The sequence below is a fragment of the Solenopsis invicta genome, chromosome 3 (genome assembly GCF_016802725.1).
Source record: "Solenopsis invicta isolate M01_SB chromosome 3, UNIL_Sinv_3.0, whole genome shotgun sequence".
Taxonomy (NCBI): Eukaryota; Metazoa; Arthropoda; class Insecta; order Hymenoptera; family Formicidae; genus Solenopsis; species Solenopsis invicta.
In genome coordinates this window covers 29,466,908-29,493,302 of record NC_052666.1, presented here as the reverse complement: position 1 = coordinate 29,493,302, position 26,395 = coordinate 29,466,908, and the positions used below count along the sequence as shown (strand labels likewise).

General features: G+C 29.9%; 4 protein-coding genes across 15 annotated transcripts; 3 read left to right on the top strand and 1 right to left on the bottom strand.

Moving 5' to 3' along the window:
* Positions 1-54: 54 nt before the first annotated feature.
* LOC105199434 lies at positions 55-26,247 on the bottom strand. Of its 7 annotated transcripts, none has more exons than XM_011166560.3 (3): positions 1,861-2,168; positions 1,634-1,756; positions 55-1,540 (listed from the first exon to the last, which is right to left on the bottom strand). In XM_011166560.3, the coding sequence occupies exons 2-3, from the start codon at positions 1,674-1,676 to the stop codon at positions 180-182; spliced, it is 1,404 nt and encodes a 467-aa protein (XP_011164862.2). In that variant the 5' UTR covers positions 1,677-1,756; positions 1,861-2,168; the 3' UTR covers positions 55-179. The 7 variants fall into 7 exon arrangements, with proteins under 7 accessions (XP_011164862.2, XP_025989614.2, XP_025989616.2 ...); XM_026133829.2 differs by having other exon boundaries at positions 1,634-1,743; XM_026133831.2 differs by lacking the exons at positions 1,634-1,756; positions 1,861-2,168 and adding an exon at positions 25,880-26,247.
* On the top strand, positions 2,900-6,075 carry LOC105199435 (tektin-1). 2 transcript variants are annotated; one of them, XM_039447342.1, is made up of 6 exons: positions 2,900-3,192; positions 3,480-3,770; positions 3,845-4,117; positions 4,447-4,669; positions 5,431-5,649; positions 5,786-6,075. In XM_039447342.1, exons 1-6 carry the CDS (start codon positions 3,104-3,106, stop codon positions 5,921-5,923), a joined length of 1,233 nt encoding a protein of 410 aa, XP_039303276.1. In that variant the 5' UTR covers positions 2,900-3,103; the 3' UTR covers positions 5,924-6,075. The 2 variants fall into 2 exon arrangements, with proteins under 2 accessions (XP_039303276.1, XP_039303275.1); XM_039447341.1 differs by having other exon boundaries at positions 5,431-5,945.
* Positions 6,623-21,851, top strand: LOC105199469 (long-chain fatty acid transport protein 4). Of its 4 annotated transcripts, none has more exons than XM_026133827.2 (13): positions 6,623-6,720; positions 7,155-7,253; positions 11,683-12,170; positions 17,063-17,213; positions 17,334-17,571; positions 17,751-17,985; positions 18,332-18,533; positions 18,759-18,951; positions 19,511-19,651; positions 19,975-20,112; positions 20,198-20,355; positions 20,562-20,715; positions 21,067-21,851. In XM_026133827.2, exons 2-13 carry the CDS (start codon positions 7,176-7,178, stop codon positions 21,219-21,221), a joined length of 2,331 nt encoding a protein of 776 aa, XP_025989612.2. In that variant the 5' UTR covers positions 6,623-6,720; positions 7,155-7,175; the 3' UTR covers positions 21,222-21,851. The 4 variants fall into 4 exon arrangements, with proteins under 4 accessions (XP_025989612.2, XP_025989611.2, XP_039303272.1 ...); XM_026133826.2 differs by having other exon boundaries at positions 6,691-6,833; XM_039447338.1 differs by lacking the exon at positions 6,623-6,720 and having other exon boundaries at positions 7,149-7,253; positions 11,811-12,170.
* Positions 23,414-25,541, top strand: LOC105199433 (PSME3-interacting protein). 2 transcript variants are annotated; one of them, XM_039447344.1, is made up of 5 exons: positions 23,414-23,874; positions 24,034-24,132; positions 24,450-24,666; positions 24,826-24,914; positions 25,004-25,541. In XM_039447344.1, exons 1-5 carry the CDS (start codon positions 23,778-23,780, stop codon positions 25,345-25,347), a joined length of 846 nt encoding a protein of 281 aa, XP_039303278.1. In that variant the 5' UTR covers positions 23,414-23,777; the 3' UTR covers positions 25,348-25,541. The 2 variants fall into 2 exon arrangements, with proteins under 2 accessions (XP_039303278.1, XP_011164861.1); XM_011166559.3 differs by having other exon boundaries at positions 23,416-23,874; positions 24,850-24,914.
* Positions 26,248-26,395: the final 148 nt, after the last annotated feature.

Below are 26,395 nucleotides of genomic sequence, written 5' to 3'. Positions count from 1 at the left end.
GTGTAAGTATTGCTAATAATAATAAAAAAAGGATTTTTCATTGTGGAATTTATATCAGTTTGACTTATTATATTTTATTTGTCTATATATAATAAATATCTTGGTAACAAACTTCAAGTTACAAAAGAATAAGATGTATGTACACATACTGCTAAATTGTAAATATTTAGAATTGAAAATTATACACTTGTATCTTCATCATTAATATTTACCGTTTTATTTTTTTTAGAATTAGATTTTGATCTTGAGACAGTGCATGCACTATTATCATTGCTACTTTTCTGTGATAATCTTTGTTTGATTATACTTATAAAATCTGTGTCATGACTATTGCAATTTTTCAAGTAATTTTGTGTTTTGGGAACAATTCTTGAAGATACACGTTTTTCATTATTTTTAAAATTGGTTGCATTATCTTCATGATTTAAAGTATTGTTAATTACAATGGGATAATTTTTACTTTTTTTTCTATTAATATTAGAGATTCGTTTAGTTTTTGACTTAACTACTACTTCATCACCAGAATCTAGAAGCTTTTCCGTTTCTTTCATATTTCTCTCAATTTTTCCTATAGTTTCGTTAAATGATGTTTGACTTTCACTTTCTTGACTACATGTTTTCTTATTAATAGACATATTCTCATCTTCATCATATTTTTCATCATTAGTTTTTTCTACTAAAAATTCTGCTGTATGAATTAAAGCAATATTTTCTTCAGATGTATCTAAACAAAGCGTGTTTTTATTAACAACTCTACCTCCATAAAGAAAAGTAGAGATGTTTTTGCGTCGCCACATTTTGGAAGTGCTGGGTATAATTTGCTTGCATCTCTCAAAGCAGAATTCCTTTACATCGACGTCGGTAATTTCGCCTTTCAGAAAATGTAGATACTTTTTCAATGCCGTGTAAAACTGCAACTTGTCCATCATTCTGGGAAAATTAGCACACCGTGCGCTGCTCGACGGTGTCACCCAAATTGCAGTATTATCAATGCGTTCTGGTTGTAATCCAAAATAAAATTTAGATTTAGTAGTAATGTGAGCAAATACTTCATAGATGCATTTACCGTTAAATACTGCAATTTTGGGTTTGTATAATCTTAGTTTTTCTTCCACTATTTTAGCACCCTCTTTGAGTTCTGTTCGCTTAAGATCTGCAGCAGATCTAGTAGGACGTGATACGATATTTGTCAAGCCAATATTGTATTGCAACAGTTTATAGTCTTCCTCAAAACTGACAAATCGTGGCGTTAGACCCGATTCATGTAGCAACTTGTAAAAGTGATTACCGGGACCTGCGTAATATCTACCACGGTGCGCGGCTGTTAAACTCGGATTGATTCCGACAAACACTATGTCCAGATTCATCTCCAGATAATCTTCCAACGTATATTTTTGTACCTCCTCCTCTGACAATCCATCGAACCTGTCTATCTTTTTCTTGGGTCGTTCCGAAACTTCTAATGGTCTTTTCTTGAGTTTGTTCAAGTCAAGTGGTGGCATGACATCCATGCAGCGAGGAGATACATGCAGGAATCGATCTGTAAAATTTTATATTTCTGATACAAAACAATTTGAATATAAACATTTTTATAGTACAAATAAATTATGTCGGTTTACAAGATTCAACGTACTTATAATGAAGTTAAAGGTAAAGGTACTTAGTTTTGATGTCATTCTTAACAATCATATTGATCGTTATTTAAAGTCCTTTTAATTTAAAAAGAATTTCTTCAATTTCTCTCTACAAGCAGTCACTGATTTTACAATGAAACAAATATTGTTGATTAAAGAACGAAACAAATAAGCAATAAATATTCATGGTTCTAATATTAGTAATTTATCTCTTTAAAAAACTTACAAATTTTATGTATCTCGAAAAAAATTCCGTCTCATTTCGATTGAATACAGTAGTTACGCGTAATACTTTTGTATTATAAGGACACAAGTAAACATTATCACGAGGTCGGCAAGAAGACGATCGTGCGTGTTGAATACCAATGTGAAAGCGCCCTCGTTTAGAAATTAAGAGATTCAATGTAAATGATAATATCAGATGAATATGCTATCGACATTATCGATTTTAGATAAGGATAATTTTCTGTAATAAACTTATATAAAATATATATAATTTAATTAAAATAAAATGACAAAAAGTTATTTCTATTGGTTATTTCTTTAATGCTGCTGTTAACAATATTATAAGTTAATATATTTTTTTAACTAAATTAAGTTAAAAGCCAAATTAATGGCTTAAAAAATTTAATTACATTAAAAGTTACATAAAGAAAAACTAACTAAAAGTTAATTAAATTAAATTAATTTAAAAAAAAATTCATGTTAAAAATTCAAATTAGAAATTCGTAATTTTTTAAAATTAAATTACTCAAAACAATTATAATATAGATCATCAAAGAAATTTAATATTTTATTTGTAAATTAAGTTTATATGAAATAATAAAGAAATATTGTTTTTTTATATGGAAATGTATTTTTTTCTTTTACATTGTTTTTCACGTAGTAGATAAATTTTTAATTTTGAAAAAAGTTATAAATTAAAGTTATGTGTTTCAAAAATAATTAGTTAAAGTTAAAAATTAAGTCATTAAAAATTAACTGAGTTAAGTTAAAAGTTAACTTCTTTTAATTTATTATTTAACTTTTTAACTATTATAATTTTACTATCCAACCTCAAAATGTTAAATTAATTATTTTACACGATGGTAAAGTATTATACATTCGCAGGGGACCATTTATAGCCGGGAACTAGAGACCCTCTAATTAGAGGGTCTGTACCGGGAACCATTTTTGCATAAGTATGTGGTAATAGATCAATTCAGACCAATCAATTTCCTTGTGCATACATTATTATACAGTTAAGCAAGTGTGTGTGTGTGTGTGTGTGTGTGTGTGTGTGTGTTTGAATCTCATGAAGTTCAATAGTAAGGGGAAACGTTTCCTTGGAAACAAACATATTGAAATCATGGTGTAAGAATACTGTATTATGTGTATTCTTACACCATGATTGGAATAGAGTTTTCGTGAATCATCGAAACATATCTCACTAAACTTGCGTGAAGTCTCGAGTAAAATCGTATTGCGAAATGGCGAAAACCGAAACAAATGTAAGTTGTGTACCGTTTCTTCCCACAAAGTTTACGTTGGACGATTGGCATCTCAACAATCAGTTCAGGTACAAATTTAAGTCATGCGTGCAACGTTAATTGCAAAATTAAAAAGTATCCAGTTAAAATTGCAAAGTACTTCATATAAAATTGATATAAAGTTGCACCAATTAAAATTTAACGTGTTGCTCTATCGCGGATATGTATTATAATTATGGAGAAAGCAAATAAGTTCTTATCAAGATATTACACGCGAGCGTGCACGTACATACAACCGCATTCGAAGTCTGACTCTTCTTTTCTTTCTTCCGCGTCTTTTTATTTTAATACACGAGTGTAACTTGGATGACTTCAGGTATCGATGCTCCGAAGGGCAACGAGAATTATCGGATCGACTTTTAACCGAAGCGACCCTTGCCTGCGAATCGGCCAAGGAAATCGTGAATACTAATAAGGAGGAAACGGATCATCGATTACTAGAAAAAATCAATGACGTCGAATTCCGTGAAAAGGAATTGCTGCGAATAAGAAAGAACAGTGTTCTGGAAATCGATGCGCTGTCCGTGTACAAAGAACGGTTTACGGATGTCCTGAAGTCTGTGAAGAGAAACTATCTCGCAATTTGCGAAAAATGTCTCATTGCTAGGTCATTAAGGTTCTCTAGACTTTGAGCCAATTTGCATTTTCTCTTAAAATTAATTTTTTAAAACGACATTACAGAGAAGGTAGATTAGGTATCGACTTGGTTCACGACGACGTTGAAAGAAACTTGTTGAAAGAGCGCGAGGTGATACAGGAATCGGAAAATTTGTTAGATCGAATATTAAAGAAAATTTGCGAACAAATTCGTAAATTGAAAGCCACGCTGTACCACATCGATCGCGATCTCGAAAATAAGGAAATCAATTTACGCATTGATCGTCGCAATTTGACGTTAAGAGAGACTGATTTTAATCTGAGTATCTACCATGGAACTTCGCCTCTCGACAAACAGTGCGTAATGTTGTCAGGAAGTATTAATTATTGTATATCATTTACATACATTATCATCAGTAGTTAGAAATACCGTTTAAAAATACCGATTATGACGTCAAAAATAATAAACGCGAGGATTTTATTTGTTCTGTACATTGAAATTAGTTTTTCACATTATTATTGCATTTGATATTAATGATCTAAGACAATATGTTAAAGAAGAAAGAGATGTTTGTGCAAAATTAAAATAAAAATTATAAATCTATTAACATATCTATGTGATATATGTATGTAATTACATTCAAGAATATCGAATACGTCACGTACAAAAAGATTGTTAAATGCAGGGGAGTAATGTTAAATGAATGGGAACGGCAAACGAACGACAATGTTGTCAGTGCGAATAAAGAAGTGAATAGCGCGAAGCAGTTACGCTCTTATATCGATACTATAATTATGCAAACAATCAACAATTTAAATAGACAGAAAGACGTCACAAATGAAGCTTTCAGGCAGCGCATCGAACAGACCCGAGAAGCTAAAACCAAATTGGAACTTCAGCACTCGGAGGTGTGTGAAAAATAAGGCTAATTTCCATTTAATACTATGTCTGTTGTACAATACGTTTTTTATTAACAGTTAATTGTTGAGTAGAAAATAATAACTAGTAATTACATTAAAAGAAATTGTTTGGTAAAACAGTGATTAATTGAATTTTATAGTTAATGGTAACAAAAATTTAGTTACATTTAATAAAACTTTTTGTAATTTGTTGTATGAAAATAATTATTTAGTTAAGGCTACAAATTGTTTAGTCAAAACAGCAATATATATTTGTAATTATAACTATAAAACTCATTTGATTACTGTTCAACCAAACGTTAGTTGATTTTACCAAACATTTCTCTCAGTGCATACAATTAGGTTGTCGGAAAAGTCATGACGCATTTTTACATATACATACATATATACATACAAAAATACGTCATAACTTTTCCGACAACCCAATAATTGTTATTTAGTGTTCGCTTTACAAAATGATTTTTATGGATATCTGTTCTCAGAAACTATAACGAAATTTTGGAAGAATACCTTCGATTAATTTCAAAAACAAATTCAAACAGCCTAGAAAATAAATTTTATTCCTCATGCTATTTTATCATTTTAATTCAAAAGTTGTGTTATTAATTATTCAAGCAACACAAAGTTTAGAATTAGATTATAAAAAATGTTAAACACTACACAAAAATAATTTTAAAGATTTATGAATCTTTATGACTCTGTTTAGACTTTATGGTGTTTCGTAATTTTATCGTACTTTTTTCGTGTAGGTAATAAAACAAGTTACTGCTATGTCAAATAAAATCACGCATATAAAAAAATCAATAGCTGATAAAGAAGGTTACATGGCTCTGGCATATACGAGATTGGGCCATCGGTATCAACGTCCAGGGATCGAGCTTACTCAGGACTTGGTCGAGGCTAATCTCGTGAAAGAGATACACGAATTACGGAATGTCGCGGCAAATCTGCAACAAATGTTTTGCGAGGTTCGTGACAACGCGCTTTGCGTTTCATTGCGCAAAATCTCAACTATAGAATTCAAACATTCGCAACAGCAATTGCACAAACTTTGCGCAAAAAGTAATTTTTTTTATTATTATCCGCGAAATATATATATTACAGGCAGAGGCATCGCTACGTAACCTGCTTAAAACGCAGATTCAACTCGAAGAGGACATTAATGTAAAGACGAACACTTTAAAAATTGACGAGGTTGAATGTATGACCTTACGCCAAAGTATAGATTATCACGCATATTAGAATACTAATATTAAAGCCATCTATATTCTTCATCCTTGCCATATTCCAAATGTAATGTAATGACGTGTACTTCGTATCCATCAAAATTTTTTTGTTACTTAAATTTTTATATAAATAAAGGATATATAATAAAATTAAAAGTATAACAAAAACAACAACAGTTGTCGAGACTTCTAATTCATCGCCGTAATTCTATTAAATTTCGAATATTAACATATAAGTATATTATATAAGTAAATTAATAAATTAACATATAAGTTAACATACAAGTTAACATATAAATATGAAAACAATATTAACGTGTATTATATAAGATAATTTTATTTTCACAAAAAAAAATTTACATTTTTTTTTAAATATTAAAAACAAGAACGTGGCGATTTGGGAAAACCAGTTTTAACAATAAAAATGTTTTATACATTCATATGTAAAATTTATGAATAATTGAGACTGTCCGATGATGTTATGAGAATGAATTCGAGTTTTGCGAACGGTGAAATAAAAGTTGTTATGAAACGAGGTCATGTACCATCGACGCTTCATCTTACTTTTTTGTTGGTGCAATCGCAGTCACGCGTACTTACAATCTCTTCTCTCCCTCTCCTCGTTGAAATAAAGCAAAAACTACGATGGATAGGCGAGTGAATGGTTGCAAGCAGTTTCAAGAACCGGTACACGCACGTGAAACGAAGGAGGGAGAACGCTTTCATGAGCGGTCTAACTGACTTGCTGCTGTTATTTCATTTTAGTCCGCGCACTAACAGGAATCGAATCGGTCAGTGGATGTACATACATAGGTATTCTTGTTCCGTTGGCTGCACAGAAGCTAATTTTCTTTGCGGAATTTTCTCCTACTTCTCACCAAATTGTTAGAAAATTCGCGGCGCAGTGCTTCGCTAGAACTGCTTGTGTATGTGCTATGTGCGCGTTGTAAAACGCGAGTTTTGTGTTTCTAAGTTGTTTACACATAATTAATAATATATATATATATATATATATATATATATATATATATATATACCAAAATAAAAAATTATCAAGAGATTTAGCTGCTATTTTTAGTATATATTTTTTATATACATTTTTATATACATTTCGATCCTTATGTAATAATAATAAAAAATTATTTCAATAAATTAAATAAATTAAATAATAATTACAATTAAATAATGTAAATATCTATTTAATATATTTTTTATAAAAATATTTTTTATAAAAACGATCTGTACAGCTTTTCAACGTTACATTACAAATGGCGGATACTATATCAAAGTTGTCAGTTAATCACAACAATGAAATAAACGTTGCGCATATGGCCGATAAAAATTATGTAAGTATTCCATTATTCATTAAGTATTTACATTTATTGCATTTTTATTTATTTTAATTTGCATGCATTTAGACAGATAATAATGAGACAATGATTTAAGCTTATTAAATATTACTTAACGTATCATATTTTTAATATACATATATGTACACTTTCTTTTTATATTTAAAATATAATCGCTGCTATTTTTCTTACTATAAACGTGACAATTATAATAAACAAAGCTTAAAAGAAATATAATTATTTAATTATATTTACATACAAGATTTTTATGTAAAAAATTACATACTATAATTAATCTTACATTTACAGAATTTGACAGTATCTTTAAAATATTATAGGTTTTTAATATACAAGGTATTTAATTTAAAGTTTCTACTGTATTCTGTTCCATTAACGGTTCGAAATTATAAAAAACTGCGAAATGCGTATTCGAAGGACTATTTTACCTCCCTCCTATTCCTTTAAGAATCTGTAGAAATGATAGAGAACACGTATTTCACAGTTTTACATAATTTTACACCGTTACCGAAATATAAAGGACAGACTTTACAAATGCTGTGTATAAGTGATATCCGACAAACCGGTTTAGTTAGCAAATTTTATAAAAACTGGTACCTATTATAGCCTTACACAATTCTTAAATTTAATTAATGTATTCAAACTTTCTCAACTTAATGGCTTTTGAGCAACCGATTTCTATATGTTGAATCTCTTTGTATAGGCTACCTACTTTGGTTTTTTGATTTGATATTCAATATTCAATATGCTGATGAATTGACGTCATCTCACTTTACAAAATCATCTTACTTTTCATATTTTTAAATATGCGCAGATTTTTCAATATAAAATGAAAAGTGCATATTTTCCATTGTATTTATAAATTCACTTTTTTTCTTTAACATTTCGACATTATATATTAATAAAATGTCATGACATAGTTATTGAGAAATGTAATATATAGTTTGTAAAAATTTATTTCGTTATTATAATTATTAAGCAAATTTATTCTTATGGAAAAAAGCAAGAATATGAAAAACTTGCTGGTATACTATTGAAGAACTAAAGCTCTTTAATTTTTTCGTATTGTAGATTTTTCTTCGTGAAGGAAATAAATTATTGTTAGAGATATAATTGAAAATGAATAACACGTTGCGCGCGCAAAACAAATTTAGAAAAGAACAAAAATAAGTAAAAAAAATCGCTAACTAATTTTTTCGCTAATTAATTACATATCAACTGTTTCTGTTATTGTAATAGATATGGCATGTTCTTTATCCTTACGGCATATATTTAAGGTATAAAGTTTAAGACACATAAATTCTATCTTTCTATGATCCAGATATCTACTTTACTTCACGCTGAATCATGATTATAAAATCAAATGTAATGATACGGGGTTTATGTAATCAGGTTACGACTCTATATATGAACTTTGTCTTGGTGCAAGTATCTAAAAGTATCGCATTAAAATAGATATATTAAGAATTGTATGTATATTAAAAATTGTATGTATATTATACCTTCTGGAAAATCTGCAACGAATGCTTTGCAAAGTTTGTGATAACATCGGTGCTTGCGTTTTATTGGGCAAAATTCTTAACTATAGAATTCAAACATTCGCAACAGCGATTTGATAAAATATCTTTGCGCAAATAGTAACGTTTTTATTATTATTTATGGTATATACATTACAGACAGAGACATCGCTATGTTTTACCTGCTTAAAATGCAGATTTAACTCAAAAAGGACATTAATGAACGCTATAAAAATTAATGAGGCTGAATTTATAATTTTATAATAAAGTATAAATTCCCGTATGAGAAGGAACTATTCATATGTTTTCGTCAGTAGTTACTATTCAATTTCTATAGTAACTATTGACAATTACGTGCATAAATAGTAATGTTCCATACTCGGTTCCATAATACTACATGACTACAACTATTGGCGAATAGTTCTAAATAGTAACTGAATAGTAAATTATTCATGTTTCCAAAAGTAATGAATAATAATGTCCCTTAATACTAGACATAACATTTCAATAGTTCCTTTCCATATGGATTATCATGCATATTAATGTTAGAACCATCTATATTTTTCATCCTTGACATATTCCAAATGTGATATAATGTGCTGTAATGACATGTGCTTTATGATCATCTCAAAATTTTTTTGTAATTTTTTCATTAGATATCATAACTGTTTTTGTTATTGCAATTCATATGGCGTATTATTCTTTGTTATTTATGGCATATTTAAGATATAAGGCATATAAGTTTAAGATATATTAATATGTTTTGATTATCCAGATATCTGTTTTATTTCACGCTGAATCATGGTTGAAATCAAATATAATGATACGAAGTTTATGTAAACAGGTTGTGACCCTCTACGTGAACTTTGTCTTGCAAATATCTAAAAGTGTCGCATTAAATTAGATACATCAAGCATGTATGTATTATATTTTCTGTGCACAATATTTTTTTGTCTTTGCACTAACAAAGTAGTGTGTATACATACAATTAATAAAACAGTAAATAATAAAATAATATAATCTTGAATAACTGAAAATGTCATTACTACTGAAAAAGAAGAAATGTGACCTAATAAATAAAATTGATATAATTAATTTTGATGTAATTAATTCAAAATAATACAAGTAAAAACGGAATTGAAATATACATGATACTTTTTTTATGTTAAGTATTAAATTAACATTTATATGGACTTTTTTTTTAACTTTAATTGATACACTTCGAAGTTAAATTAACATATAAAGTTGTAGTTTTTTCACAGCAACACGATTTTTTAAGAAGACACATTTTTATAAAAACAATTTAACTCGGTTTTTTTTTACAAACTCAATCAATAATCAAAACTATTGTTTAAAAAAATACTGCCTTTCACCACGAGAGAGCGGTATTGTCGTATTATTGATTATAGTACAGAGACTGCGGAAGTCTATCCGTCAGGTGAAATCCACCGTAAACTCTTCACGAGTTACATAAACCCTAATTACGTTTACTGTATTTGTGCGGATGGAGATGTCAAGTAAGATCATCGAGTGACTCGCAATCAGTCGCCAAGTGCCGCGAAGCGAGTGGCCATTCCCAATGGCGATTCGAGCGTGACGTATTTTACGCGCGATAAACACGCGATTTAAAAGAGTCTTACAAAAATGCGTGCTAGCTCCGTTTAAGGCGCATGCCGCGTGGAGATACGGTCCTGCTTTTGTAGTAAGTACAATATGTTACACACGAAATAATCGGGTATTGCCCCGAGAACCGGAAGTGACAGGCGTCATTGATGGCGAATGCACGATTTTATCGACAGGGCGAAATGCGTGCGCGCATCAGCCAAAATTTTGCGATCGTAGCTTCTAGCATGTAACGTTAGATGACGCCATATATTTCGTTTTGCCACGCTGCAGTGCTACGTCAAAAACTAAAATTTATAGAGATTTATGTAATTATTAAATTATCTTCAATAATTTAATATTCATAGAACTGTAATTGGAGATTTGGATAGTGAGATTTAAATATTAAATCAATATTTAAATACACATACAAACTGTAACAAAAGATAATACTAAATTAAAATTTTGATAAAGAAAAATTCGACGAATGACAGGGACACTCTATATAATAATTTTGTATCTATATCTTTTTAAATGTAATTCATATTCTTTCAGTTTTTAAGTAGCGCAGCTAAATAAAATATAGAAGAATTAATTATATTACCTTCTACATATATATTTTACTATAAATAAAAATTAATTGAATTGCAATGTGTTTGGTTTTATTTTTGCAATTGAGACTTGCACTGCAAGTATCAAGATCTTAAAAAAAATTGGATATTTTAACGTAACTGGGTCATGCAACTAGAAATACGACGGTAATAGGAGAAACTAAATTGCTAGAAAGTAGTTGGCTATATAACTTTGCAATGTGTACGATCTGTAAGATCTTTATGAAAATATACATAGCGTTTTACACACGAAGTTAATTGGAAACCGAGAATATTTAATTACAGCAAAAAGAAAGTTCTTTTTTTTGTAAAATCTCGATCTTTCGATCTACTTTGAAGACTTGCAAGATGCGAAGAGCATCGGACTTGGTTTATTTAAAAGTATGTACATCACAAACGTATAGAAAGATAAAACGTTTTGTGTCAATCTAATTGAATCTAATTGAACAATTATTCAGTTTAACTGATAATTGATTTGTTCCACTGATTTGATTCCGTTGCATGCTCTTTGCTGCACATGGAATAGCAGCCTTTCTGCGAAAACAATCTGTAGTTTCTTATCAGGTCGTGATGACTCGCAACTTGAAAGTCATAAGGTCAACGTATCCTATTTAGAAGGAGGGCGTTTCTTCCGGAGAGCATTCGCGCTGATAAAAAATTCAATCGTTCATATTACAGGATATCGAGCGCGGCGAGGGCCGTTTCGGCATATCCTCGGTGTCGGTGTCGGCGTCGACGTCGACGTCGGCGTCGGCCCCGGCGTTGGCATCGGCGCCGACACCGCTACACGAAACCAACGTCAACAGATGTGACGCGTCGAGGGCAACGTCCGGAGTGGGGGGACGCTTAGCGAACGCTCCATCAGGTACGCACCAGGACGCCCAGACAACACGTGTCAGCGTGAGCGTGAACGCGGCGTCGAGAGCGGCAGGAGAGCTCGACGCGAGTAGAAATCGTTGGAAATCGGTCGGCCGGTTTCTACGACGCCTAGCTTTCATTATGCTGCTATTGGCAGCTACATTTAGCGCACTGGCTGCAATAGTCTTCTACATGGGCCCGATTTATCTCATGCAACTGTTCATCGTGGTCTCCGTTGCGTACTTCGTCGCTGGTGGCCGCCTGAAATGGTTCTACGTTGCTTTTAAGACAACACCACGTGACCTCAAGTGAGTCGAACAAGATTTCAGACGGACCCCTCCAACAGCACATGACATCAAATGAATATAATGATATCGTATAAATATACGTACGAGTGATATTGTACGAATATTCGCACGATATCTAAAATATTCTAGAATATTCATATGATATCTTGTGCTATTAGGGGTAACATTGTGTCCAAAATCGAAACATAAGGCGTCTTTTACTTGTGATCATATCGCAAAAGGGCGATTTAAGATGTCTTTAAGACGTCTTATGTTTCGATTTTAGATATGATATTAGAAATATTATCTGGATTTATATTATATCTCAGTTACCTAATCATTGTTATATAAGATACACGATTGATTAAAGGATAAGATTTTCAGCGACTGTCTATTATAACAATCTCATTGGCCTAGCCATCGCAAATATTAATTTTTACTATGACTGAGTAAAATACTTTTCGAATTGCATTTCAAATGCCAAATGTAAAATACATTTAAAAAATGTATTTAAAATACCAAATGTAAAATTGATTTTTTGAATCCATTTTAAATTATAAATAAATAGGTATTTTACATGATTATCAAATGCAAAATAATTTTTTTAACATATGTTTATTTGGGTATTCATTTTTCAGCTTTATTTAATAAGCATGTTGTTTGCCTTTAAGCAACAATTGTTTTTTATTTTTTTACTAATTCTTTTAGCACACAGTTTTTATTTACTAGTGTCCCTAGAAGTAAGAGTTTGGTCATTGTTCTATTTCTTCTCATTGATTTGATATATAATAATAAAACGACGGGTAGGATTGCTGTTTACAACATTCATAGAATCATTCTTGTGGTTCACTGAAAGTTTTCAGCAAACACAAAGTTACATGTAATACAAATGTTGTAATTTGTAACGCAACAATTATTATATAAAAAACGAATTAAATAATAGTTACATTGTTGAGTGGAAAATTACAACCAACATTTGTATTACATTTGTATTATATGTAACTCGGTGTTTGCTGAATTGTAAACAAAGACAAATGCTTGTTAACGTTAAGTTCAATGTTGTCATAAAAGAAACTGTGTTTTGGCCAACCATAGAGTTTAATCCCTCTTATGCGTCAATGACGCTAGCAAAAATTTGTAGAGAATTGGAAAAAACCATTTATCCATTATGCATATATAAGGTTAAATGTACAGATATTCTCATTTCAAATGTAAAATGAAAACGGTCTTCCAAAAGACATTTACATTTAAAATAGAAAACAATGTAAAATGCTAATTCCATTTTAAATATATTTTTAAGATAGAACTCATTTCAAATGTCACCCAGCTTTGATCTTTTTTTTCTTAAATGAGGAAAACAACGCGAAAATAGAAACTTGTCAAGCGTTATACAAGCGTTTTAGGCTCTGATATTTCAATCTATACGCTATCTATAAAGAATTCGATTACGCTTTCATCGCTTTTTCCATATACTTTCTTTATGTTTCGATGTTCCAATTCACGCTTTACGCTTGCTTTACGCTGTATTTTCATCAGAGAAATACCGCGTTGTTTTTCTCAATCAGAAGATGAAAGTCAATGAGACATTCTAAAGGACAAAGATGTCCACAAACTGTAAATCACAAATCGTATAAAGATTGTATCTTTATAACCTTCATAACTTCGTAACAATAATCACGCTTGTGATGACTCGAATCGTTAATGATTCAGTCGCGTCAGATGTTAAAATTATCGAAGACTGCGCCATTGGAAAGATCTGCGGTAACAGTAAAGAAGAATAAAAAAACACCTCGAGCATGTAGTTTTTTTTTTGGTGCCACTTGCATACTTTTCCTGGGATACTGAAACAGGGTATTGACGCAATATTATTCCCGTTTTCAGATTAGTCATATTTAATTCTCTTTAACATACGCAATCGATGTATTGCTCCATAGATTTTTAAGAATTCGCACAATTAATTTATTCGAGCATTCCCAGTCGATTTTATAACTGCTATATAATTGAAAATAATACTTAATAATACTTAATAATATTTCGTGATGATGATGATCTACTTACTTATATCTAATTACAATTATATTAATTACTTGTATTTATTGTTTTCTTTTATATAATATAAATGTGCAAATGCTATTATTATTTACATAACAAGTATATGATGCTTCTATATATAAAATTTAAATACTGGAACTATAGACGTTATATAAAAACGTAATTAATAAGATTATAATAAGATGATGTAAATGTATCATTACTTAAAAAAAAACAGCGAAATTGTAATATAACTACAATTACTGCAACTTTCACATTATATAATATGTGATACTGCAATATAGCTTATAGCTATTATATAACGAACATATAACTGTGTTGACTGGATTGCTTTGGCTTTTATATTCTTTTTTATAAAAATAAATGAATAAAAATAACATCTTATTTCAAATAATTTATCATTCAAATAATTGAACTTCGTATAGGAATATGATGATAGACTTCGCTAACAATTTACGTAATTCAATCAGATGTTGGATGTATAATGATGACTCAGTATAATCAAATTTCGTGGGAGATTGTAAAGCAAAAAAATAAAAAAAATTTCTCACATTATTTTCCTTCAATTTTGTTTTTTCAATTGATTGATTTATTAATTCACTCGAATAAATGAATTATATTTTTTTTTCGCTTTGCCCAAATATTCAAAGTGTTAAAGAATATTTGTATGATAAAGAAGGATAATTCACACATTCAGAAAATGTTTGAATCGTTATGAGAAAAACGATAAAATTATGGTTGTCTTTTAAAAATTACAGGAAATAAAAAACGTGCTTATCTTACTTATTAAATACTTAAAGAAATAAATCGGAGATAAGTGTCTATAATTTTCTATCACGCAAGTAATTAGATACAATAGAAGTAATTAGAAATAATGAGTACATTGTGGATTCTTATTCAGACTTTAGACATCAAGTTCCAAGGAGTGCGAATAGAAGACACGCGCGCAAAATTATCGGAAGATCTTTAACTTTCACCAAAAATTAAATTTACAAAGCATATTAATAAACAAAGCAAAGAAATGGTTAAAATAAGACAAAATAAAAGCATGCATTGAAAAGTAAAACAAAGACATTAATTGAAGTAAAAAAAGGGCAAAAAAGTTTACTTCAACTTGTTATCGTTTTCGACATTTTAAACATGCTATGCAATATTTATTTTTATTTCACTTTTATGGGAGATTGTACAAGAAGAAAACAATTTAGAAATTAAAGCAAACGAGATCTAATTATATAGCATATTTATAATATTTTAAATAAATCGTAAAGCTTATTTACGTGACACAAGTTTACTTACTGAACTATGCTTTAATGTGACTAACAAGAGTTATGTGTATATCGCGTGTCACACTCACGTAGTTGCGTAATATTCTTAGGTACATAAAAACTCAGCTTCACAATAAGGAGATAAAAAATGTTGACTTAATTTCCATTTAATTAAAATATTCTATTGCGTGAATGTTATTTATACTAATTCTATAATTCTTTGTTCATCTGCAGTATACAATAGGACTTGTACACAGAAAGAACGGTTTTGCTAAAATGTCCAAAAATTTAGCTGGATATAGATCTGAAAATAATTTTGTTGGGCCATAAAAATAATTATGTAAGATAGTGAAATTAGTTGCTGAAATGTCAAAACATTTTGCAACCTTGCTCATCACGTTTGACGGCCTGTATAATTATTTAGAGCAAAACCGTTCTTTCCGTCTATCGTTATCTTTTCATAAAAATATTAAGATATTTATATTATCGAAAAACAGGATGTATCTCTGTTCATTTTAGAGCAAAGTCTGTAACAAAAAGAAAAAATTAACATTCCTGTTTTTATTCATTATGTAAAATAATGTTCTATTATAGTTATGTATGCCGACAAAGTTTCTCGCATAAATTCTCTTTCAGTCTCACAAAAAAATTAGCGTTAAAGTATTCTAATACATATTTTGTTTTTGTCTCACTTCAATATACGAGTATATCGTTCTGAAATAGATACATCAACAGGAAGATGTTTTTTGCACGCTTGCAGTAATTCGAGTCGTTTGACGATGCATTTTTTTTTTGTAGTGGTTGTAATTTTTATGACCGTGACTGTGGCCATGACCGAGATATATCTGACTGCGGTCGCGGTCATGATCACGGTCATGGTTATAACCATGGCTATGACCATTGCTGTAGTTGATATCTAGGTCATGACTATCTAGGCTACAATATTTCAATACCCTTTGCAACACGAAATATTAAAGAAAATTCATGTGCGAACTAGTTTACATTGCCTAGTTATATTATTTTAATATTATCAAATTATTATTATTATTATTATTATTATTATTATTATTATTATTATTATTATTGGAATGCTTCAAAATACGGAACTAATGTAAAGGATTTAAAAGTAGAAGCTAAAAATGATCGTTTCTAGCATGTGTGTGTGTGTGTGTGTGTGGGTGTGTGTCTTCGAAAAAATACAATAATATAAAATGAGGAATAGATTATTCTTTTTTCTATTATGTTTTATAACTTGCTAGCTATTCTTCCACACTGCAAAGTAGTACCCTCTCTCTTTATCTCGAGAAGATATAACGAATTTCTTGCTTAACGTTATTCATCATTAGCCAGTATCAATCAAAGAATTAAAGAATATGCATAAAACAATACATCAAATAAAATAGTACGGACATTAAATATTTTTAATTTATATTTTATTTTTTTATACCCGAATAAAATTTTGTATGAAACAATGAAATAAATTTTGTTCAGTATATATTTTTTTCATTTTAAACGTTATTACATAAAAATTAAAAGCCATTCTTGAGCATAATATAAAACCTTGTGATCATCAAGAATATTATACTTCTTTTTCAGGGGACTTACAAGATATGTTAGATTGCTGTGGAATATACGTGGTCATGCAAAGAAGAACAGGAACGTGGCCGATGTATTTAGAGAATATGTTAAACGTCATTCAAATAAAATTTGCTTTATATTTGAAGATCAAGAATGGACTTATCAACAGGTAAAATTTATTTTTACAGATCAAGAATCTTGTTTTTATATGCCACATTTATATCTACCTATACAATATAAAATAAGAACATCACGCAATTGTATACATGAGTTTATTTATTTTTCATAGATAGAGGATTTCAGTAACAAAATTGCAACGATATTTAAAACACATGGTTATAAAAAAGGGGATGCAATTGCTTTACTGTTGGAGAATCGACCGGAATTCGTTGCAATTTGGCTAGGTCTGAACAAACTTGGTGTGATAACGGCTCTGATTAACACTAATTTACGTAAAAGCAGTCTTTCGCACTGTATCAATATTGCAAATTGTCGAGCGCTTATATATGGCATCGATTTTTGTGACGGTAAGAAGAACACTGATTAATACTGTGATTATTATCTATTTTACATTAGAAACGAAAGAACATAAAAATTAACGTTTGAACGTAGAAATGCAATAATTGATTTTCTTCAGTCACTACTTTCGAACAATTTTTCGACACTATTTCAACAATTATTAATTCCAGTAAATTATTAATTTCAGCTGTGACAGATATCGCCTCGTCGTTGGATACTAAATTAACATTATACAGATTCGGAAATCATCCGAACCCAATGTCAATTGCGTTAAAAGAAAAAGACTTGAATGCCTTGTTGGCGGATACACCCGCAACATTGCCAGCAGTACAAGAGAAAAGTAGTTATCACGATAAGCTTGTATATATTTACACCAGTGGTACAACAGGTCTTCCCAAGGCAGCTGTTATTACTAACTCAAGGTGAATACGTTAAACATAGATTCTTTAGATTATTCTATTATCCTTAATAGTTTTATAATTCTTAGAATGTCATTGCGCAGCTTTCTCACCACGTATTGTATCTGCACAATGACATTATAACGATAACGAAACTGTTGATAAAAGTTATAGAATGAAAGAGATACCGAAAGATTTGTAAAGGAATGTTTTTTAACCACGCAAACTTGAGAAATTTTTATTCAAAATTCCGGAAATTTTCTAAAATTAAAACAATAAAAAATACAATTTTCTTACAAAGAAAAAGCGGAACATATATCATATGACAATAAATATATATCATATACGTATACTTTTCTGTCTTTTGCAGATATATGTTTATTGCGGGTTCAGTACATTACATAGGAGCCTTGAATAATTCTGATAGAATATATACACCTTTGCCATTATATCATACTGCCGGGGGAGTAATGGCAATAGGGCAGGCTTTGTTACATGGACATACAACAGTAATTAGGAAGAAATTTAGCGCCAGCGCGTACTTTGCTGACTGTATTAAATACAAATGCACAGTGAGTGTAATATTTTATTTGTAAATTGATTGAATAATTTTACATATAACAATTTATGTTAATTTGTTCTGTACAACACATAAAATTAGTACTTTTCACACTTTAATTTCATAAAATGAATTATATCATTCTGCTTTAACTTTTGACTTTGACTTTTACATACCAATAAGATTAAGATTGCATGAATATCATTCACATCTTAAATAATATTTTAAAAAAAACTAGATTGGTCAATACATAGGGGAAATGTGTCGGTACATTCTGTCAGTACCATCTAAAAAAGAGGATCAGGAACATAATGTTAGAATGATTGTCGGCAACGGATTAAGGCCACAGATATGGGAGGAATTTGTAAAACGATTTAAAATTCCACAAGTGCTCGAGTTTTACGGTGCTACTGAAGGCAATGCTAATGTCAGTAAGTATTACAAAATATTTAGTTAAATATTTTATTCTCCAAAGATAAGTAAAATACTGCGTGGTTATCCCAGACAACACACAATATTTATAAAGATTTACAAAATATTTGAAATAATGATTTGAATATTTGATAAAATATTTATAAAATATATGTATATACAATATTACTATAAATATTAATTTTTTTACTTATAAATGTTATATAAAATATATAGTCTATATTTTAATAACATTTTGAATAAAGATTTTATGATTTCTTTCCTTTGTATATAAAATATCTATAAAATATTTTGTATAATATATGAAAAAATAAATATTCATAAATATTTATCATAAATATTATATGCTGTGTGGATAGTACCGCATCAATTCACACTTGCTATTACTCAACAATTTTTACGTAATGTTTTAAACGTGTAATTAGCAAAGTCAATTTTTTTCATTTTTTTTAATTACACAATCAATGTTTCGAGTAATATTCTTATTAGGAACTAAAGTTTTTAAAAGTATAATAAAACAAACATTCAGGAGCGAGTTAAAATTGTGTTCTTTTTCAGTGAATTTAGATAATAAAATGGGATCAATAGGTTTTATTTCAAGAATTATTCCATCGGTATATCCTGTTTCTCTTATTAAAGTTGATGAAGAAGGAGAACCTATACGCAATGCTAAAGGACTATGTCAAGTCTGTGAACCACGTAAGTTCAAATAAATAAAATTGATTAATTTAATATTAGTATTTTAATATTTAGATTAATATTTAGGATTCTGATAAAGCTCGGAAAATTTTATTATTGAATGAGACATTTAATCTAATTTTGTATCTAACATTTTAGTAACTGTTATTACGTGTAATTAAGAATTTTATTAGAATAAAAGAGCAATAATCTTATACTCTATTAAGTAAAAAATTTATTAATTAATACTATTTCTCTCTCACTTTCTCTCTCATTATTTTTATTTTATTTTATGTACTACAACTTAATCCTTAATTTAAATCAGATCTTTTATTTAATCATAGATGAACCTGGTGCATTTATCGGAAAAATCTTACCGAACAATCCAACCAGGGCATTTTTAGGATATGTGGATGAAAAAGCATCTGCCAAAAAAGTAATTTATAACGTTTTCACAAAAGGCGATTCTGCGTTTTTGTCAGGTTTGTACAAAATTTAATATCAGTGCGAAATTTGTTAAACTTGATTTAGATTTACAATTTTGTGAATTTGTTTATAATTATTTAGGAGACATTCTTGTTTCCGACGAGTTTGGATATTTGTATTTCAAAGACAGAACTGGAGATACATTTAGATGGAAAGGAGAAAATGTATCGACTTCTGAAATTGAAGCCGTAATAAGTAATTTTGTCAATTATCGAGATTGCATAGTATATGGTGTAGAGGTAATAAGAACTATTTTACTATCTTACTAATATCGTGTTTTCCTGTAAGAAATATAATTTGTATAGTTATAATGGTAAATTGGCATGCAGTTACAATAATTCTCGATAAAAACTAAACATAAAAATTGCGAGATTTTATAGACTGTTATATAATTTTTATCAGAAAATAACTAATGGTAACGCTATAAAATAACAATGATCGACAGATTCACGGTGCTGAAGGCAAAGCAGGAATGGCAGCAATTTATGATGCAGAAGGAACATTGGATATGAATAAATTAACTGTCGATGTTAAGGAACAATTACCTGTCTATGCCAGGCCGCAATTTATCAGGATTCTGACAAAAATTGATCTCACAGGTATTTTTTTATATAAATATATATAATCAATATTTTTGTTGTTCGTATAGTTTATAACTTTGTAAATTTGAATTAGAGAAATAATGATTATGTTGAAAAAAATATGTTTGCAAACTAAGTATTGCATATCAAAAATAAGCATTATATATTCTTATATGTTTTAAACGTGTAATTAGCAACTAATTATAAGTTAAACATTAAGGAATTAGAAAAAAGCTAAAACATAAAGCGCGCCTTATTTGAATATGCAATTTTCATGAAGAACGCATATGTTAATATATTAAACTAGATTAATATTAATAGATGAAACTAGATTACATGTAATAAATGCTAAATATTCACGGTTTGTAGGAACATTCAAAATGAAAAAGAAAGACCTGCAGGCAGAAGGATATAATCTGCACAAAATTCAAGACAAAATATATTATTTAAACGCGAAGCTTGGCTATCAGTTATTAACATCAGAAGTTTATGATCAAATTCAACAAGGAAAAGTCAAGTTTTAAGTACTTTGCAAAATATTAATTACTCTAGTATGCCAAAACTAGAGTAATTAATATTTTGCGAAACACTTACTATCATGTAAATATACATAGATTATTATTATAAGTGAATCTCAGAAATCTGATTCACACTCGAACAGCAAAGTGACTACGATATTCCAGCTATTAAATGGAATTACACTCAACGCATTTCAATGTATTAATATTTAATCATATTTGCATCAAGTTTTTGTTCCGTCTGCTGATTTTGCAGACACGGTATGGTGACAATATATTCATAGAAATTGAAGGGAACTATTAAATGATATGATAACAGGTGGATGATAAATCCTCGCACAGCTCATATAAAATATATTTTATATAAACTGTTAATATAAACTGTTAAAATAAATTATATATTATAATCTGGATGCAGCTAAAACGTTCAAATTTCACTTGAATATGTGATAATAATTAAAAAAATATATTTTTGTTTCATTTATGTTGTGTATGTTTTTAAATATTTTCCAATTTTATAATTTCATTTCAACACAATATTTATTCAATGTTTCATGTTTATTTAATCATTTATTAGTTATGTCCAGATCATAATACTTCTAATTTTATGTCATTCTCGTTAATATTTATATTGTTTCATAAAAAAACAGTTGAAAATGTAATAAATTTTTATTATGCAAACGATTGTTTATTTATTTATCCCAAAAAGTTTGCAACAAGTATAATATATTTTCTGATAAAAATATCCAACATATGGCAAATTAAAAGAAACATTTCTTAGTAATAGTAGGAGCACATGAATCATTGATTCCAATATAAATATAAAATTAAATAATAAATGAAGTAAAATTAAATAAAATATTATATATCAGAAACTTTTATTTAAAAGCTACATTTATGTAAAATTATGAAATTGCTAAGGACTTTAATTAATATTAGTGGGTCTAGTGATGTATCAGAATATTTTTGTCAATTACTCAAGAAAACTTGAGACAGTGTTGTGAAAAATGTAACAAATGCTCTTCACAATTATATAATTTTATTCTTCGAATTTGAACCATTAATATAAAAAATTAAAAAATTAAAGCAGAAAAAATTCTATATAATCTATCTACACAAATGTACATTACAGGAATCTAAAATTTTAGAATTGAAACACTTTAAAATTTTTCTAAATTTGTGTATTTTTGTAGTACAACGTTTCTATGATTTCTATGAATTTCTCTGTGAAAGTACATCAAAGTACAATAAATTACAACATTCCAGCTTACCTGGATGGAAAAATTTTTGTAAATAAGTACTAAGTTTTACTAAAAATACAAATTTGTAGAAATTATTTTCTATTATAGAAATATTTGTTTTTTAGTACAAATGTGTATTTAATTATTAAAATTAACAAAAGTGTTCCAATTATAGCATTTTTTGTAGATTGTATAGCATTTCTTAAATTTGTGTAGAACTTTGTCCGTTAGGGAATGCCGCGAAATCAGCGAAAATCAGGATTTATACTTTGCATCTAATTATCGCTATTTATATTTATCGAAATACCTTATGGAAAGCTGGAAAGCTCCCACACTGTCCTAGAGTTGATTACAGAACGGTGAATCGCCTAATGCCGCACCATCCGTGATCTCATCGCGCTCTTCCCTTGGAGTAGTACACGAAAACAATTAAACTTCAATAACGTGTACGCGGAGCCGATCACCGAAGGCATCGAAAGATTGTGGAATACAAACGTCTGCGAGATACAAACACTTACGACACACTTTTGTTCTCACTTGCGGAGAATAACGTAAGAGATAACGATTGCAACTGATAGCAGTATCGTAAAAAAGAAGTAACACGATGGTTAAAAGTGTACTGAACAATGATGCCGCGATTCAAAGTCTGATGTTAGCGAACTCGGCCAATCGCGTCGCAGTACATACGATTACAGGCTCGTTCGCGTTGCTCTTGCACTTTTTGCACTTGGAGAATCTTTGCTCTCTCTGTCTCTCTCTCTTTCTCTCTCTCTCTCTCTCCTACGCTTGATTGTATATATATGTATTTATTTCAATTTATCTCGTTTTAAGCGTTAAGCTGTATTTGCAATGCTAAAAATCGGTCCGAGATTGCGGACAAATTTCTAGCATCTTGGGCAGGCTTGAGGAGAGACTGGCCAATTATCATCTGCACCTCATTCACGGTGCAGATACATACGCGTCTGTACTCCAGTATATGCACTTTGTTGTATCGAGCAGCTCTACGTTTCCGCAAGCACAAATCATTCGATTTGTATCATATTGTATCATATGTTCTTTTATTTTCCAATGCCAAGTGATATCTGTCTCTCAATTATTGAATATTTCTATTAGAGTGCGGATATCTCTATTAGAGTGCGGATAAAAAAAACTTGCATTTACATACGTAAAATGTACGCATCGTGTTCCTGTCAATAATCCTGTCAACAAAGTATAACGATCGCGTATACTTTGGTTGAGTTCATCGAGGTACGGATAACCATTTTGCGACCGCTGTAGGTTGTGCTTGGTAAACACGTACGATTACTTGAAAACAGTGAAAATGAGCTCGGGTTTTATATCGGAAGCCGAAATCGCTGAACAACGGCGAATGCGACAGGAGGAATGGGAACGTGTACGGACTGCTGATCAGCCTTTAGGTTAACTTCAATGTTCTATCTACATTTTGTATAACGCAAAACTCTAATCGTGTTTAGTTTGAGAATTGTATATATTGTACTGTCACAATTATGAAAGTAAATTTACCGATTTTGAATATTCACGGATAATTGATAAATATTTTGTTTAACGACTTACAGAAGCTCCAGAGGAAACTTACGATCCTAGATCCTTATATGAGAGATTACAAGAACAGAAAAATAAAAGAGACATAGAATATGAAGAAGCTCATAAATTAAGTAAGTGAAACCTGATATTAATTTTGCTTCAATCGCTGATCTATAGAGCATCAATATGCATTCGATTTTTATTGTAATAAATTGATTTATTCTATTTTAATATTGAAGATAATATATCGTTGAGTTATGATGAGTAAATTTGTATGCTTCTATAACAATTAGAATGATTTGAAATAATTTAAAATTATCTCAACATTATGAAAATGTCTTAATATTTTTAATTACACCATTTACAATATTGTTAAATCTGTTGTTAATATTTAAAATTATATTTAAAAAAATATATCTTAGTATATATACATATATGTATTTTTTAGAGAACATGATCAAAGGATTAGATGATGATGAAGTAGAGTTTTTAGACTTGGTTGATAGAACCAAGATGGAAGAGGAACGTAAAAAGAATCTTGAGGAAGAGAAAGAGATGCGCGACTTTAAAGCTGCCGTTGCTTCTCTTCAAGAACAGAAATTAAATGAAAAGTTAAAGCAAGAATTGAAGAATCCGTCCGTCAGTAAAAATACTGCCTGTGGAAGGTATAAACAACAAATTTAAATATAATACAATATAATGTAATAGTATATTTTTTAGTTTTACTACAATTCTTTGTTTTTAAAATTATGATAGCGAATAAACTTTATACCCAGAAATTAATTTTTAAATCATTGAATAATCTAATAACAAAAATTATTCAGCTTTTTATTTTTTTTTTTTGGTAGCCGCACTTCCCAGTTAAAGTTGCCTGCAGGTGTTGTATTGAAACGATCTGATAAACAAAAGCAAGGTACAGTTTTGAGAATATTTTATGAAAAAGTTGTACAAGTATGTATTGTGTATAATGTATTAATCGTTAATGCTTTGTTTATAAAATAGATGCACTTAAAGGAATAAAAAGAAAATTGTCGCCATCCGAAGAAGATGCCAATACTAGCAAAAAGAAAGAACTGCATGCATCTTGTGAACCAGTAGCAGATACCTCTGTTTCTAGTCTCGAATCAGATAAACAAAACGATAAGACTATAGCAAATAAAATAAATACGAGCGATGAATATAATGGACTTAAATGTATTGGCATATTACCTGGTCTTGGAACATACGATAATTCTAGTGACAGTGATTGTAGTTCTGACACAGATCAAGAAACAGAACCAAACCCCTCCGTATACGATATGTTAGGTCGAAAAATAAAATTGTTAAAAGAGAAGGAGAAAAGCTGAATGAAACATATGTAAATACATACAATATATGCATGCTGTACGAATGTATGTATGTACGTATGACAATATTTGTGAATATATAGAAGAGAAGATAATTATTATTGTACCACAATTGATTATATTTAAAACATATTACATGTTTGAATGTAATCTTCCGCTACATTTAGCGAAAATACATTTCCGTCTAATTTTTATTTGTTTGTTAGAGAATTTGCGCGTTAAATTTATCATCCGTTTGAATACTTAATGCGTAATTTTAGTAGTATCATATTGATTATATTTATTATTTCAAATTTTACAATGTACATATAATCCAATTGTGGTGCAATAGAGAAATTGATGTAAAATGTATTGGAATATTCAATTTGCCAGTTAAATAAATAATTATAAACATATAAAGATTATATGCTTTAATCTATTTTATCACGTATTTCTTTTCGTTCTCTAATCAGTCTCGGCAATTACTATTTTAATTTGCGCTAAATAATACATTGATCACAATCGATGAATTAACAAATTCATTTATAATTACTGTAAAGTTGAAGCGTTGTCATTACTTTATGAACAACATTGTTTACGCGTAAATAATCATTACGTGTATACAATGCAAACTATAACGTGTCATCTATGTGAATAATAATTCAGGAATTATAAAAAATTCAAATTTTATCGCACAATACATCGCATCCGACTAACGACGAATCTTGGCACGAACGCCCGATAATTTACTTCACTTCCGACACTCCACGAAACTCTCGAAACACTCGCTCGCGTCAAAAACTCGTACAGGATCACAAGGATGCGAGTTGAAATGCGCCACGACGCGCCGCGATCCTTCGACATTCCTCGTAACCGACGTAACCGACCGACTGCTGCTACTGCGTAGCGGCGCTACGGCGGTGGTAGCGGCGCAGTGGCGCGCAGGCGCGTGGACGTGGCCACGTGCCAGTCACGCCGCTACGCAGTACGCAGTGCCAGCAGTCGGTCGGTTAGGGAGCACGGCGGAAGGTCGCGGTGCGTCGCAGCGCATTTCAACTCGTATCCTCGT